A 15,779-nucleotide genomic window follows, 5' to 3' on the forward strand; every position below is an offset into this window, starting at 1 on the left:
ATTGTACGTGTTAACCTGCCTGGGCCAACTTGACTGGCCAAAAGCTTGTCGAGACACTTTTTTTCCTGGTGTGCTTGGAAGAGTATTTTTGGATGAGATGAACACTTGGTAGACGGAGTTAAAAAAAAAAAAAAAAAGTAGATTGCCTTTCCTAATGTGAGTGGCCCTCATCCAAACAGCTGAAGGCCTGACTATAATAGGAAGGCTGACCCTCCCCTGAATAAGAGAGCGTTCCTCCTGCTCTGCCTTCAAGCTGGAGCATTGGTTTTTCCCCTATCTTTGGACTTGAACTGAAATAAATATCAGCTTTCCTGGGTCTCTTGTTTGCCAGTTCACCGTGCAGACCTTGGATTTGTCAAGTTCCATAATTGCATGAACAAATTCCTTATGATATATCCCTTTATATATATATGTGTGTGTGTGTGACATTTGTGTATATAAAACATGTCTCTAAGCCTAAGTTTATATACATCTATCTATCTATCTATCTATATATATATATCTCATATTGGTTTTGTTTTTCTGGAGAGCCCTGTCTAATATACACTCTGTACTCCAGGGTGATTTTTCTCTGCTCTTAACTTCAGCTTCTATCAATAGACTGGTCAAACCCAAATCTCAGTCTTTCGCCTGGGTTTCTCCATATCCAAATTTTAAACTGCCAATAGAGACAGCCCCATGGATACTGTATAGATACTTTAAACTCCACGTGTTCATAGTAAAACTCATTATCATTCCCCTAGGAATCTGCTCCTGCTTTCTGTATTCTTTTTCCACTACATCTCCATGTACTCTGATCCCATCCTCAATATCCTCAGCACTGCTCATTACGAGTTTTAAACCTTCAGGATTTCTGCGATTTAGTGCTTTGTTTCCCAATGGAGAGCACACAGGGCTGGCACCCAGGGCTGAGGTGGAAAAATCCTATAGCTGGGATGGAATTAGGAGATCTTATTCTCATGTAAACACACACACACACAGGGCAGGTTGAGGGAAAGAAAAAGACAGATATATACAGAGAGCAACAGAGCCATTCAGACATGCACAGTCTGATAGAGGAAAAAGGTGGCGGGGGAGGGGAGCGGAGAGGGAAACACCAGCTACAGTTTTATATAAAGAGATATAGAGTGAGAGACAGACCCATGTAGAGGCAGAGAGAACGTTTATCAGAGAGAGGAAACAGGGAAGAGAATGTTAGAGAAAGGAGTCGGAATAGCAGAAGTGACCTGATACACACTATTCCCTAGAATTTGAAAAAGCCCCACTGTGTCTCCTGATATGGTTACCCTGGCCCACCTGCCCACGTCCCTTCCCAGAGCAACCCACTGGCCTACTGGATAGGCATATGCTTTACAGCCATAGGGTTCAAATTGCAGCTCAACCACTTTTTAGCAACATGACTTTGAGCACTTTATTTAAGCTTCATTTTCTTCATCTGTAAAATGAATGTAGTAATACCCACCTTGCAAGCTTTTTGTTAGATGCCCAACAAATACTTATTAGTTCAGCCAAATCATGATATCATCTGGCTCCCTTTATTGAAAGGGAATTTGTATGTGTCTGGGATAAATATAGCTAATTAAAACTTTATTATCATACATAAAGGAAAATTAAGAATACCCTTCTAAGCAGTATGGGAGACTTTTCAGCTACAGTCTATTAAAAACCAGCCATACTTACAATCATGGACATGTTTTTTAATCTGTAATTTTTTTTATCCTCTCTGTCTTCCCTTTTTACAAACTACTATACAGTTGTGCTCATTTCACATGCTAGTAAGGTTATGCTCAAAACCCTTCAAGCTAGGCTTCAGCAGTTTGTGAACCGAGAACTTCCAGATGTACAAGTGGAGTTTAGAAAAGGGTGAGGAACCAGAGATCAAATTGGCAACATTCACTGAATAATAGAGAAAGCAAGGGAATTCCGGAAAGATATCCACTTCTGCTTCGTTGACTACGCTAAAGCCTTTCACTCTGTGGATCACAACAAACTGTGGAAAATTCTTAAAGAGATGGAAATACGAGACCACCTTACCTATCTCATGAGAAACTTGTATGCAGGTCAAGATGTGACAGGTAGAACATTACTTGAAACGACTGACTGGTTCAAAATTGGGAAAGGAGTACCTCAACGCTGTATATTGTCACCCTGTTTATTTAACTTCTGTGCAGAGTACATCATGTGAAATGCTGGGCTGGATGAATCACAAACTGGAATCAAAATTGCTGGGAGAAATATCAACAACCTCAGATATGCAGATGATACCACTCTAGTGGAAGACAGTGAAGATGAACTAAAGAGTCTCTTGATAAGAGTGAAAGAGGAGAGTGAAAAAGCTGGCTTAGAACTCAACATTCAAAGAAACAAAGATCATGGCATCTGGTCCTATTACTTCACGGCAAGTAGATGGGGAAACAATGGAAACAGTGACAGACTTTATTTTCTTGGGCTCCAGAATCACTGTGGGTGGTGACTGCAGCCATGAAATTAAAAGACACTTGCTCCTTGGAAAGAAAGCTATGACAAACCTAGACAGAGTATTAAAAAGCAAAGACATCACTTTGCCAACAAAGGTCTGTATAGTCAGAGCTATGGTTTTTCCCAATAATCATGTATGGATGTGAGAGTTGAACCCTAAAAAAGGCTGAGTGCTGAAGAACTGATGCCTTTGAATTGTGGCTCTGGAGAAGACTCCTGAGAGTCCCTTGAACTGCAAGGAGATCAAACCAATCCTGAAGGAAATCAACCCTGAATATTCATTGGAAGAGCTGATACTAAAACTGAAGCTCCAATACTTTTGCCACCTGATGCAGAGAGCTGACTTGCTGGGAAGGACCCTGATGCTGGGAAAGATTGAAGGCCAAAGAAGAAGGGGGTGGCAGAGGATGAGGTGGTTGGATAGCATCACCAACTCAATGAACATGAATCTGAGCAAACTCTAGAAGATAGTACAGGGCAGGGAACACTAGCATGCTGCAATCCATGGGGTTGCACGGAGTTGGATGCAAGTTAGTAACTGAACAAGCTAGGAGAGGGCCAATTGTTCCCGGAATACCTGTACGCAAGAGGGCTCTGGTGAGTATGATGGAGAACTTGCTTTTAGTAATCATAGTCTACTTTTTTTGTTTTTTGCTTTTCATTAGACCTTCCCCTGCATCTGATTGTTTCCTTACAGAAGGAGATCCCAGGCCTAATTATATTGCTACATTTTCATTCTTGCATTCAGTGAATTTTCAAGAAACAGAATGAGTAGGATGAGAATGAATCTATAGCTGTGGGCTGAGGAGTTAACCAAGTGGAAGGGCCTCACCTTCTCCTGCTCCCCACTATCAGCAATCTAGCACTAACCTCCATTTGCAAAGGTTTACAAAATTTTGTAGAGCTTTTAGGGGTAAAATATGTTTTCTTTTTAAAATTTTTGAAAATACTAAAAGATTAGAAATAATTTAGAAAGTCTTGAAAGTATAGAGAATAAAAAATCATCCATAATTCTACAACTCATTGATGACTTCAGTTAACCTTTGAAGTACATCATTTCAATTATACATATAATATTTTTTTCACATAACATTTTTATCCTCAACTGAGTTCATATCACACATATGCTGTTTTTTTCATTTGCAATATATAATGGGAACAACACCATACCATTAAGTATTTTTCTTTAAATAATGTTAATTTTGTATAATATGGCACTCTTTGGGCATAGCCTAAGGTTTTGTTTCCTTTTATGTGTTTAAACCATTCCTTTATTACTGAATATTGATGCCGTTTCCATATTCTTTTCTATTATAAATTATGGTGCAGTGAAAAGTTTTAAATAAAAAAATTTTTATGCATTTCCATGATTATTTAAGGTACATTGCTTCTACAAATGAAACTTCTGAAAGCAAAATTTATACTTTTTTAAAAGCTTTTGATATCAATTGCAGCTTCTCCTTGTAGCTCCAAAAAGTTGTGCCAATTCATACCTCTTTCTTCAGTGTGTTGTCTCTCTGTTAAAAAACTGCAGTTGTTGGTTCTCTTCTTCATAAAGAATCATATTTCTTTTTATTAAAGATCTTTCCAACATTCTCTCTTCTAGCTTTTTCATTCCCTTATTGATTTCTAAGTTTCAAAGCTATCATTGTGTTAAATTTATTTTACACTGCCTTGAACATTTTGCTGAAAACAGTTTATAGCATCTCCATGAAAGAAAATCGTGTTTACTCAAAAGTTGTGACCTCATTTAAAAGCAATATACATTTGCTGAAAAAGGAAAAAGTACTTACTGACCAATACCATGTCAGGGACCTTGGTGGATGCCTGAGAAACACAAGGTATGATCCTTAGGGGTCTCACCTTCTCAGCTGGAGAAACATAACCAAGTTCACATACTCTGAAGAGTAATTTTTCTCAACCTAGTTTAGATCAGTGTCCCCTCAAACACCATCTCACTGTCTCTGGTGTATCACTCACTTCCCATGAAGAATTTGCCCAACTTTCTTTCTGTAGTTCCTGTTATGAACCACATAACTAGACCCATTGAATGTGTTTTTTCAGATTATCTGTGCACATCCCATGCTGATGTGACTTCCCTCCCCTAGTGAGGAATTTATATGTTCAGTTCAGTTCAGTTCAGTCGCTCAGTCGTGTCCGACTCTGCGACCCCATGAATCACAGCACGCCAGGCCTCCCTGTCCATCACCATCTCCTGGAGTTCACTCAGACTCACGTCCATTGAGTCTGTGATGCCATCCAGCCATCTCATCCTCGGTCGTCCCCGTCTCCTCCTGCCCCCAATCCCTCCCTGCATCAGAGTCTTTTCCAATGAGTCAACTCTTCGCATAAGGTGTCCAAAGTACTGGAGTTTCAGCTTTAGCAACATTCCTTCCAAAGAAATCCCAGGGTTGATCTCCTTCAGAATGGACTGGTTTGATCTCCTTGCAGTCCAAGGGACTTTCAAGAGTCTTCTCCAACACCACAGTTCAAAAGCCTCAACTCTTCGGCACTCAGCCTTCTTCACAGTCCAACTCTCACATCCATACGTGACCACAGGAAAAACCATAGCCTTGACTAGACGGACCTTAGTCAGAAAAGTAATGTCTCTGCTTTTGAATATACTATCTAGGTTGGTCATAACTTTTCTTCCAAGGAGTAAGCATCTTTTAATTTCATGGCTGCAGTCACCATCTGCAGTGATTTTGGAGCCCCCCAAAAAATAAAGTCTGACACTGTTTGCACTTCAAGTAGGGCTCTGAAATTTACTCTAAGAACTGGACAGTTTACCCAAGATCTGGACAGTTTGCCAGTGAGACCTGGCTTGATAAAGCTTGAGTTAAAACATTTCTCTTGGCAGTGAATTTCCTACAGTTGGAAAACCTGTGAGTGCCTTGGACCCTGATGCCATCTCCACCTCTTTCCCCTCTTCTCTAACCTATGCCTGGGCTGCCATTCACAGGTAGTCAGCCGGCCCCTGCTCACCTCCTCCATGAGGGTTTCACACTAGCATTCTGCTCCCATCTCTCTTTTGCTGCTGCTGCTAAGTCACTTCAGTTGTGTCCGACTCTGTGCAACCCCAGAGACGGCAGCCCACCAGGCTCCCCTGTTCCTGGGATTCTCCAGGCAAGAACACTGGAGTGGGTTGCCATTTCCTTCTCCAGTGCATGAAAGTGAAAAGTGAAAGTGAAGATGCTCAGTCGTGTCCGACTCTCTCTTTTGCTCATTTTTTTTAATGTAATATCCAGCTGATTCCCTGATTCCAAACATCTTGCTTCTGAAGTGATTGGCTTTCCTGCTCTGTTCCTCACTCTCTCAGTCCCTACCTTGCTATTGTCATCCACATCTCATAGATCTGATGTTCTAACCTGTTTTCACTGGAGTTAGGTCCCATGCCTTCTACTGAAACAGTATTGACCACAGTGCCTGGCCAGTGCACTGTGTATTGTATTATTGAAGGATTAATGAATTGGAAGCATTCTCTTGCTTGAATTTCACTTTATGTCTTGGGCTTAGTTGAGCCATGTTAACACAATACTCATACCTCATTTGTCTTTCTTTCTTCCCTCCTGTTCTAGATTTCTTGTTTTGGTTGTCTAGTTTCTCCATACTAAGTTCTGTATTAGACACTTTATACGTGTTATTTCTAATCTTCACAACCATCTTCCAAGTATTACCATCTGTATTTTACATATGAGGAAAGTGAGAGTCTAAGAGGTTTGCTTGTTTCTCCAAAGTTACTTAGTGAATCAGTGGTTGACCTCACTTCTCCATGGAACCACTCCCAGAATCACTGATCTGTGGCTTCAGTTCAGTTCAGTTGCTCAGTTGTGTCTGACTCTTTGTGACCTCATGGACTGCCAGGCACGCCAGGCTTTCCTGTCCATCACCAACTCCCAGAGCTTGCTCAAACTCATGTCCATCAAGTCGGTGATGCCATCCAACCATCTCATCCTCTGTCGTCCCCTTCTCCTTCTGCCTTCAGTCTTTCCCAGCATCAGGGTCTTTTCCAGTAAGTCAGTTCCAATGATCTGTGGCTTGGTTCTTGAATTTTCTGTGCTTCCTTCCCTTGACCCCAATATTATTCTGATTGAGCACCACCATCTTTGTCTGAATCCCAGTTGAGTCTTCGCTCAGAAGGAATGGTGAGGGCAGGACAAACCCAAGAGGTCTTGCCAGGGTCCTGCCGTGAGAGATTGAAGCTGGGGACTGAAGAAGATAGAGGAGCCAAAGATATCTCCACATCTTCAACCTGCAAGAGCAGAACAGCGGTGGTATCGCCAAAAGAAATGGGTACATAGGAAGTCTTATTCCTGTAGGTCGTTAGTCAGATGGGGGTTGGAGTTCCAGTGGCTCTTTCCTCCCCGGAAACCATGGCAAGTCTCTTGGTTTTTCTGAGTCTCTGTTTCTTCTTTTCCCTGAGCATCATCTTACCTGACTCTCATATTTATCATTAGTTTGCCTATCAAATGATTCAGTACATCTGAACATGCTTTGTAAGGAATAAAGCCATTAGCTGTGATCACTGTTGTTGGACATATTATTATTAAAGTCAGATTGTAAGTGGAGACACTAGCTTCTTGGGTAAAAGGTGCCTGTGCCAGGGGTCAGAAAGCTGTGACCCCTGGGTCAAATCTGGCCTGCTGCCTGTCCTGATATAGCCCATCAGCAAAGAATGTTTTCCAATTTTTAATTTGGTTGAAAAAAATCAAAAGAAAAATATTTTTGATGTAAGAAGATTATATGAAATTCAAATGTCGGTGTCTATAAATAAAGTGGATTAGAACAGAGCCAGACCCACTTATTTATGTACTATTTTCTATGGCTTGAGGCATCAGCAGAGTCTAGTAGTTGTGACAGAGATTGTATGGCCTGCAAGAGCCTAAAATATTGACTACTTTTGGTAAGAGCTCAGCAGCCCTGGCCTGCCCATTGCACTCTTCTACCTCTGCTCTCTAACATTGATTCAACTGCAGAATTTCCATTGAGCTTAAAAACTGACAAAAGTAAATAGTAAAAGATAAGGAGAGGTCCCAACAGCTGTCTCAGCTGTGGGCAGGACCTTTCAAGGTGGCCTCCAGAGTCAATTATAGGAACATGGAGCAAGGTGCAAAGCCATCAGATGGAGCCATGTGACCACCAGCTGACCTGATAGTCACATTCTGCCTCCCTTGCATCCTCCCGAGAATTTCTGAACCTTCTTAATGATTTTCTGGTATGATGTTGAAAAGGGATGGTGGGAGGACATTGGCCTTGTTGCTGCTCTTAATGGAAAAGCTTCTAGTTTCTCACCATTAAGTATGATATTAGCTGTAGATGTTACCAAGCTGAGAGTTCCCCTCTATTCCTAGTTTGCTAATTTTATAAAAAATGAGTGCTGGATTTTGTCAAATATGTTTTCTGTATCTATTGATATGATCATGTGATTTTTCTTCATTAGCTTGTTGATGTTATAGATTAATGGATTTCCAAATGTTAAGCCAAACTTGCATACCTGGAATAAATTCTTTGCATAAATTTTTGGTTTTGATTTGCTAATATTTTGTTGAGAACTTTTGCGTTTGTGTTCATGAGAGATACTGGTCTGTAGTTTTAAGGACTATCTGGTTTTGGTTTTAGAATAATGCTGACCTCATATAAAGAGTTAGGAAGTTTCCTTCTGCATCTTATCTTCTGGAAGAGATTATATAGAATTGGCCTAAATTCTTCCTTAAATGTTTTAATTTATCAGTGAACCTATCTGGGGCCTGCTTTGCTGCTGTTCTGGAAGGTTTTTAATTATTGATTCAGTTTCTTTAATAGATACAGGCCTATTCAGTTTTTTTCTTCTTGTATAAGTTTTTGCTGATGTATTTTTCAAGGAGTTACTCCATTTAACCTAGGTTACCAAATATGTGGACATGTGGTTGTTCACAGTCTTTCCTGATTATCCTTCTAATATCCTTGGGATCTGTAGTAATGTCCCACTTTTATTTTGGATCTTACAAATTTGTATTTTCTCCTCTTTCAGTTAGCTTGGCTAGAGGCTTATCAATTCTATTGATCTTTTCAAAGAACTATCTCTTTTTTTTTTTAACTGAAGCATAATTGACCTGTAATACTGTATTAATTCCAGGTGCATAACATAGTGATTCAGTAGTTCTCTACATTACAAAATGTTTACAATGGTATGTCTAGTTATCTGTCATCAGCCAAAGATATTACAGTATTACTGACTGTATTCCACATGTTGTACATTTCATCCTCACAACTCATTTATATTGTAACTGGAAGTCTGTACCTGTTGCTCTCCACCTATTGCATTCAACCCACCACTCCCTCCCTTATGGCAGTCACTATTCCTTCTCTGTATCTGTTTCTATTGCTTTCCTTTTTTCATTTGCTGTTTTTTAGATTCCACATGTAAGTTAAAATCATGTGTCATTTTTCTTTCTGACTTATTTCACTTAGCATAATGACCTCTAGGACCATTCATGCTGTCACATTGAAATCACAAGAGATTTTTCTTTTTATGGCTAGCATTCCACTGTGTATAATATACCACATCTTTGTCTGTTCACCTGTTGCTGGACATTTGGGTAGTTTCCATATGTTGCCCCCTGTAAGTAGCGCTGCAACGAACATAGGAAGGCATGCATCTTTTCTAATTAATGGTTTTGTTTTCTCTGGAGAAAAATACCCAAAGTGGAATTGCTAGATCTTTTTGTAGTTCTGCTTTTGAGGAATCTCCATACTATTTTCCATAGTGCTTGAGCCAGTTTTTACCACCAACAGTGCACAGCAGTTTTCTCCACATCCTCACCAACACTTGTTATTTCTTATCTTTTTGTAATGGCCATGCTGACACGTGTGAGGTGTTCTCTCATTGTGATTCTGAGTTGCATTCCCCTGATGTTGAGTAATGGGGGCTTGTTTATGCTGAGCATCTTTTCACATGTCTTGGTCATATGTATCAATATATCTTTGGAAAAATGTCTATTCAGATTCTTGGTGGGATTGTCAGTCCTTTTGGTGTTGAGTTAATGAGTTCTTTGTATATGTGGGATATTAACCCCTTGTCTTATATATCATTTGCCAATAAATACCTCTTCCCATTCGAAAAAAAAAAAAAAGGAGAAAACGTCAGTTAGAAATGAACTTGATATTTTGAAGGTGTTTTTCTCCCTCATCCCCCAGACCTCCCCCCAAATAATGGAAAATGCATTTAGCAAAGAAAAATATTCTCTGTTCCTTTAACAATGATGTGAGGGATATGTTTGTGTTCTTTTTTGCATTTTTAAATAAGAATAAAAAACTATTACTGTCATTATGTTAATACTGTTGACCCTGTTACTGTATTTCATACAATAAAATATTAATTGTATCAAATTAACTTAGTACATGAAATATAAGTAAGTTACCAAGTGAACTTAACACATGAAATATAAGCAGAAAGATAGGTATTTACATTTTCTTCTCTTATTTTCCTTAGTGAGAAGCTGGATGGAAAAGCTAAAAGACAAGGTAAGAGAAATACTTTCTCCTTTGGATTTATTTTAGAGGGCATAGCTTTGTCAAATAAAAGATCTTCAGAATAATGGAGCTTTATATCATTATTCTGATTCTGATAACCTGTGCAAGGATCCAGGACCAGTTCCAGGTACCCAGCAAGAAAGAAGACCTTCCCTTTAAGAAGGAATGCCTTATTTTTTGGAGTGCCATTCATTCTTCTGGAATGTAATTCCTGATATGTACAATTGATAGCATCCTTGACATATCAAGGTGGAGTTCCTTTTAGGGAATTTCAGGAGTGTAATCCCATTCAGGATTTCTCTGGTGGCTCAGACGATAAAGCGTCTGTCTACAATGCAGGAGACCTGGGTTCGATCCCTGGGTCGGGAAGATCTGCTGGAGAAGGAAATGGCAATCCACTCCAGTACCTTGCCTGGAAAATCCCATGGACAGAGGAGCCTGATAGGTTACGGTCCATTGGATCGCAAAGAGTCAGACATGACTGAGCAACTTCACTTTCAATCCCATTCTAGTGGGCATTTTATGTCCCAGTACAAAGATCTTTTAAGTCTGATCTTCCTGTATGAAGAAGAAGTACTTTGGATTTTGGAAGGCATTGATTTTCATGACCCAAGGACAAAAATTGACGGACCTGACTTAAGAATAAAACTTTGTGATGGAAAGAACGTCCTTCACCCATAGTGGAAGGTGAGATTAAAAATACCTGAACACCTGAGCACTCTCTTTAGGCCCACTTTTATGTGGTCTATCATAGTGCTGCTGCTTACTGAGTGACAATGAGCTGACCTATGTAGAAAGGCCAACTATAGAAAAATATTTTCCACTCTTGTATTCATTCTGTCATCAACATCTGTGATTGACAATATTAACTTCCTTCCAGATTCATGTTTTTCATTTTCTTTTCAACACTCTCTAAGGTTTCATTTTTAGTGCCTTGTAATTTCAAACTGGAATTACTCATAAAAATATTGGTGGGATTTTGAACTCCTTGATGTAGCCTCTGTCAGATCCAATTACTACAGCCCAGCTCAAATTTCGCTGGGGGTATAGTTAAATGGAAATCATTTCAACTGCCAGATAGGAGTTACTTCCAATTCACCTGTCTCAGAATATACATCTGTGGATAGTATTCCATATCTTTTTTATTATTTGAGGTCAGTTTCTCTCATATTTGAATGATTAGTATTTATTTTGCTACAGTTTAATGTTAAAGGATGAGAGAAAACATTCACTAGTAGTTAAAATTGTATGATTATATTAATTCTTATCAGTATTACTTTTCTGCTTCTCAGTAAAATTTAGACTATATAATTTTTGCAAATGAGATTATTTTATGTTCATACATATTTAAAGTGATATAGAAGAATTTTAAACCTGTTGACATGAGCAGAAGCCATTTTCGCATCTGTAATGGGTCCAGTTGTCTGAGGGAGGTATAATCAGAGGACTGAGCAAGATCTGGGGTGGGAGAAGCTAAAAAATTCAGAATTGACTATATTTACATTGGTAGTGCTTCTTTCTATTTTTCAGAGGAAAATATAATGCAATGAAAAGTAAACAGGCTTTGGTAGTTTAATCTAGGAATCCATATGTCATTGCTTTTATAGAAAATGTCCTTCTGAATTACCAAAGTGGACAAAAAGTAGACTTAAGAAAATAAATTTGGCACATAGCCTGTTTTGGAATTGAATGTTGCAGTTTCTTACCTGTATGTGTGTGTGTGTGTATATATATATATATAGCTTCGCCACTTTGCTTAGAAATCTGGGTAGCTTTAGAGAAAGGCTGTATTTTCTCTTCTGTGAACCCTTCCTTCTTATCTTTTCTCAAAGGCTTAGCACCCTCTCCCTGCTCTGTTTCACCAAGAGAGATAATTTTGTGAATGGTTTTAGTTTTCTGAACTGAAGTTTTTCCAGCCCTTTCTTCACTTTATTCCATAGCATTTTTTCAGTTATGTCTTAGTTTTAAAAAATTGGAAGAAAAATAGCTGAAACTCCCACCAGGTTTATTTGTTTTATGCTTTGTCTTTATTTTTATTTAACTATTTTTTAAATTGAAGTAGAGTTCATTTATAATGTATTATTTTCAGGTATATAGCAACGTGATTCAGTTATACATATATACACTTTTCAGATTATTTTATTGTAAGTTATTGCAAGATATTGAATATAGGTCTCTGAATACAGTAGGTCCTTGCTAGTTACCTATTTTATATATAGTAGTGTTTATATGTTTAACTTTATATTGGGGTGTGATTGATTTGCAATGTTGTGTTAGTTTCAGGTATATAGCAAGGTGATTCAGTTATACATATATGTATATCTATTGTTTTTCAGATTCTTTTCCCATATAGGTTATTACAGAATATTGAGTAGAGTTCCATGTACTATACAGTAGGTTCTTGTTGATCATCTATTTTATATATAGTAGTGTATGTATGTTAATCCCAAAGTCCTAATTCCTCCCTCCCTCTATCCCCCCCACACTAACTCCTTTGGTAACTATAAGTTTCTTTTATATGTCTGTGAGTCTGTTCCTATTTTGTAAATAAGTTCATTTGTATCATTTTTAGATTCCATGTATAAATGATATCATGTGATGTTTGTTTTTCTCTGATTTACGTCTCTTAATATGATAATCTCTAGGTCCATCAACGTTGTATTTGTCTCTTTCTTGGAGGGATTCAGTTTAACCAGTCCCCTCACTCTGGGAGTAAAATATTATACACTTACTTGATACATTATATGTATCTTGGGCTTCCCTGGTGGCTCAGACAGTAAAGAATCTGCCTACAATGCAGGAAACCTGAGTTCAATCCCTGGGTTGAGAAGTTCCCTTGGAGGAGGACATGGCAACCCACTCCAGTATTCTTGCCTGGGGAATTCCATGAACAGAGGAGCCTGGCGGGCTACAGTCTATGGGGTCGCAAAGAGTCAAACATGACTGAGCGACTAACACAGATATACTTATTTCCGCTCCCCCCCCCCCCCGCCGTCTCCCTCTTTCTCTTCTTCTGGCTAGCTAGCTATCATCTATAAAAGTCTTGTTAGTCATTACCTTCAGAAACTATTTGAGAGTGAAACTATTGCTGTTTTGATGAAAGTCACAGAATCCTGGAGAATTGAAAACTAAACTACATATTTAACTAGCTCTTCAGTCAACCAATAGTATCTATTCAGTTTTGCTTCATTTAATTGTTCCTGATATTGGTTTCCCTGTTAGTTGGACTCTAGAAGGTGGTAGGTGTTCTCAAAAGTTCTGAATTATTCCTTTTGTTGTGATTGTTTAGTTTTCCTATATTAAAGTGAAGTTGCTCAGTCATATCCGACTGTTTGCGACCCCATGGACTATAGCCTATCAGGCTCCTCCGTCCATCAGATCTGAATGACAGACAACCTCCGATGGCAATGGCTTAGCCAAGAGAGAAATTTGTTTTTCTCTCATTTATAAGTCTGGAGGGAGCAGTCTGGGTCAGTGAGGAACAACACTATGAAGGCACAGGCTCCTTTTATTTGATGTTCCGTCATTTGTGACCTTTATTCTCACGATCATCTCACGGTTCTGGATTGCATTAGGTCCATATTCTAGTCAGAAGGAAGGAGGAAAAAGGGAGGCTGCGACATCCCTCCCCTCTTAAGAAGGAAGAGAAGAAAATGACAACCCACTCCAGTATTCTTGCCTGGAAGATTCCATGAACAGAGGAGCCTGGTGGACTACTGTCCACTGAGGCACAAAGAGTCAGACGTAACTAAGCAACTGAGCGTGCGTGTGCACGCGCGCACACACACACATGCGTGCACACACACACACACACACTTCACAGCAGCGATTCTCATATATAGTCTGGACCAGTGGCATTGTGTCATCTGTTAGAAATGCAAAGTCCTAGGACCCTAACTAGACCTACTGAACCAGAAACTCTGGGAAGGGGGTCAAGCAATCTGTGTTTTAACAAGTCTTCCAGGTGATTCTGATGCATGCTCAAGTTTGAGAAACACTGTTAAACAAACCTCATAAAGATACTTATGAATTCAGTAGACTTTAGGCAGAAAACTTTACTTTTTCTTACATTTTCTTGAAAACCAGTGTTTCTGAACAAAAACATTAGCCCAAGAAAGGATGACTTTCTCATAAATACAAAAAAAACCAAAACCAAACCAAAAAAGCCAACTATATGCAGTAGCTTTTATCTTCTAATCCATTTTTTAATTTTTAAACTGTTTTTTTGGAATTAACTTCAAATTTACGGAAGAGATACAAGAGTAAGAATGGTGCAGAGAGCGCCCCTGTTCTTTTATCCAGATGCACTTGGTCTTCCCAAGCTGCTCCATTTGTTTTCTCTTTTACTGGCTGTCTCCCTACCTTGGCCCATTTTTTCTGAGCCATTTGAGGGAAAGTTGCATACATCATGATCCTTTTACACCAAATCTTGATACTTCAGGGCGTATTTCCTATGGTTAAGAATATCCTATTAGCAAACCATAGTATAGTTATCAACTTGAGTACATTTAACATTGATATCATACTATTTATCTGTTCTGGCATCTGGACTTCAGTCTTAGTTAACAGACCCAAAATGGCCTTCATAAAGTCATTCTTCTCCTTGAATATAGAATCTTGTCTAGGTCATATAACACATTTAGTTGTCAGGATGCTTCCAGTCACTCAGTCGTATCCGACTCTTTGCAACCCCATGGACTGCAGCATGCCAGGCTTCCCTGTCCATCACCAACTCCTGAAGCTTGCTCAAACTCATGTCCATTGAGTCGGTGATGCCATCCAACCATCTCATCCTCTGTTGTCACCTTCTCCTCCTGCCTTCAGTCTTTCCCAGCATCAGGATCTTTTCTAACAAATCAGTTCTTCACATCAGGTGGCCAAAGTATTGGAGCTTCAGCTTCAGCATCAGTCCTTCCAATGAATATTCAGGGTTGATTTCCTTTAGGATTGACTGATTTGACAGTTTTCTTTAATGTGGGCCATTTGTATAGCCATTTTTTGTCTTTCCTGATGCTGATATTTTTAAAGAATATGGTACTTTAGAAAACAGAATGTTCAGTTTATTGGATGTTTCCTCGTGATTAGATTCAGCATTCTCAGTTGGAATATGCATGGATTCGGTTCTGTCCTTCTCAGGGAGGTAGTCTGAAGGAACGGGCACGTGCAGTATTTCTGAACAGAGAAAAAGTGCTGAGCACAGTTTATAGCTTTATATGCAGATGCATCTTATTTATTTTCATTTCTTCAGGAAACAAGTCATGGCAATTCTAAAAAAAGAGGTTATCTTCACTAAGTTTTGAATGAAGAATGGTTAAATTACATTTGAAGAGGGTAGGTTTCTTTATTCCCTTCTTGTAAATTACTTGTAATTTCAAAGAACAGGCAAATCACACACATGCATGTGCACGCACACACACACACACACACACACACACAGGAGGGAATGAGGAGAGGAGAAAGAGATTAATTGAATTTTTGTAAAGTCTACATTATTTAAAGCTCTAGAAATGAGGAGCCTTAATGTGTAAATAAGAAATATGCAGAGTGACACATTTTGTTATATTCATGTTTTTGGTGTGGAGTTGAGTTACATAATGTTAAGAGACCCACAGGTTGATCAAGTTGAGCTTCCAAAAAGTTCAAGTATCATCCTTTGAATGTAGAGCTCTGTATTAATAAGGTCTAATCTACTGGGCTTAAAATTGATCATACATCAACATGTATGTGTATTTCCATCACTGAGAATGGTGATGTAAAATGAAACTCATAGTTCTGGTGAGAACACCCAG

General features: G+C 38.9%; 1 protein-coding gene across 2 annotated transcripts in view; it reads left to right on the plus strand.

Annotated features, from left to right (window-relative positions):
* Positions 1-15,779, plus strand: part of C10H14orf37 (chromosome 10 C14orf37 homolog) — a 141,869-nt gene that overhangs the window by 123,308 nt on the left and 2,782 nt on the right. For both annotated transcript variants that reach the window (XM_018054096.1, XM_018054095.1), the window contains exon 6: positions 9,950-9,981. In XM_018054096.1, coding sequence (XP_017909585.1) covers positions 9,950-9,981 — 32 coding nt within the window. The remainder of the gene's footprint in view (positions 1-9,949; positions 9,982-15,779) is intronic.

The sequence above is a fragment of the Capra hircus genome, chromosome 10 (assembly GCF_001704415.2).
Source record: "Capra hircus breed San Clemente chromosome 10, ASM170441v1, whole genome shotgun sequence".
In the NCBI taxonomy this organism is placed as follows: Eukaryota; Metazoa; Chordata; class Mammalia; order Artiodactyla; family Bovidae; genus Capra; species Capra hircus.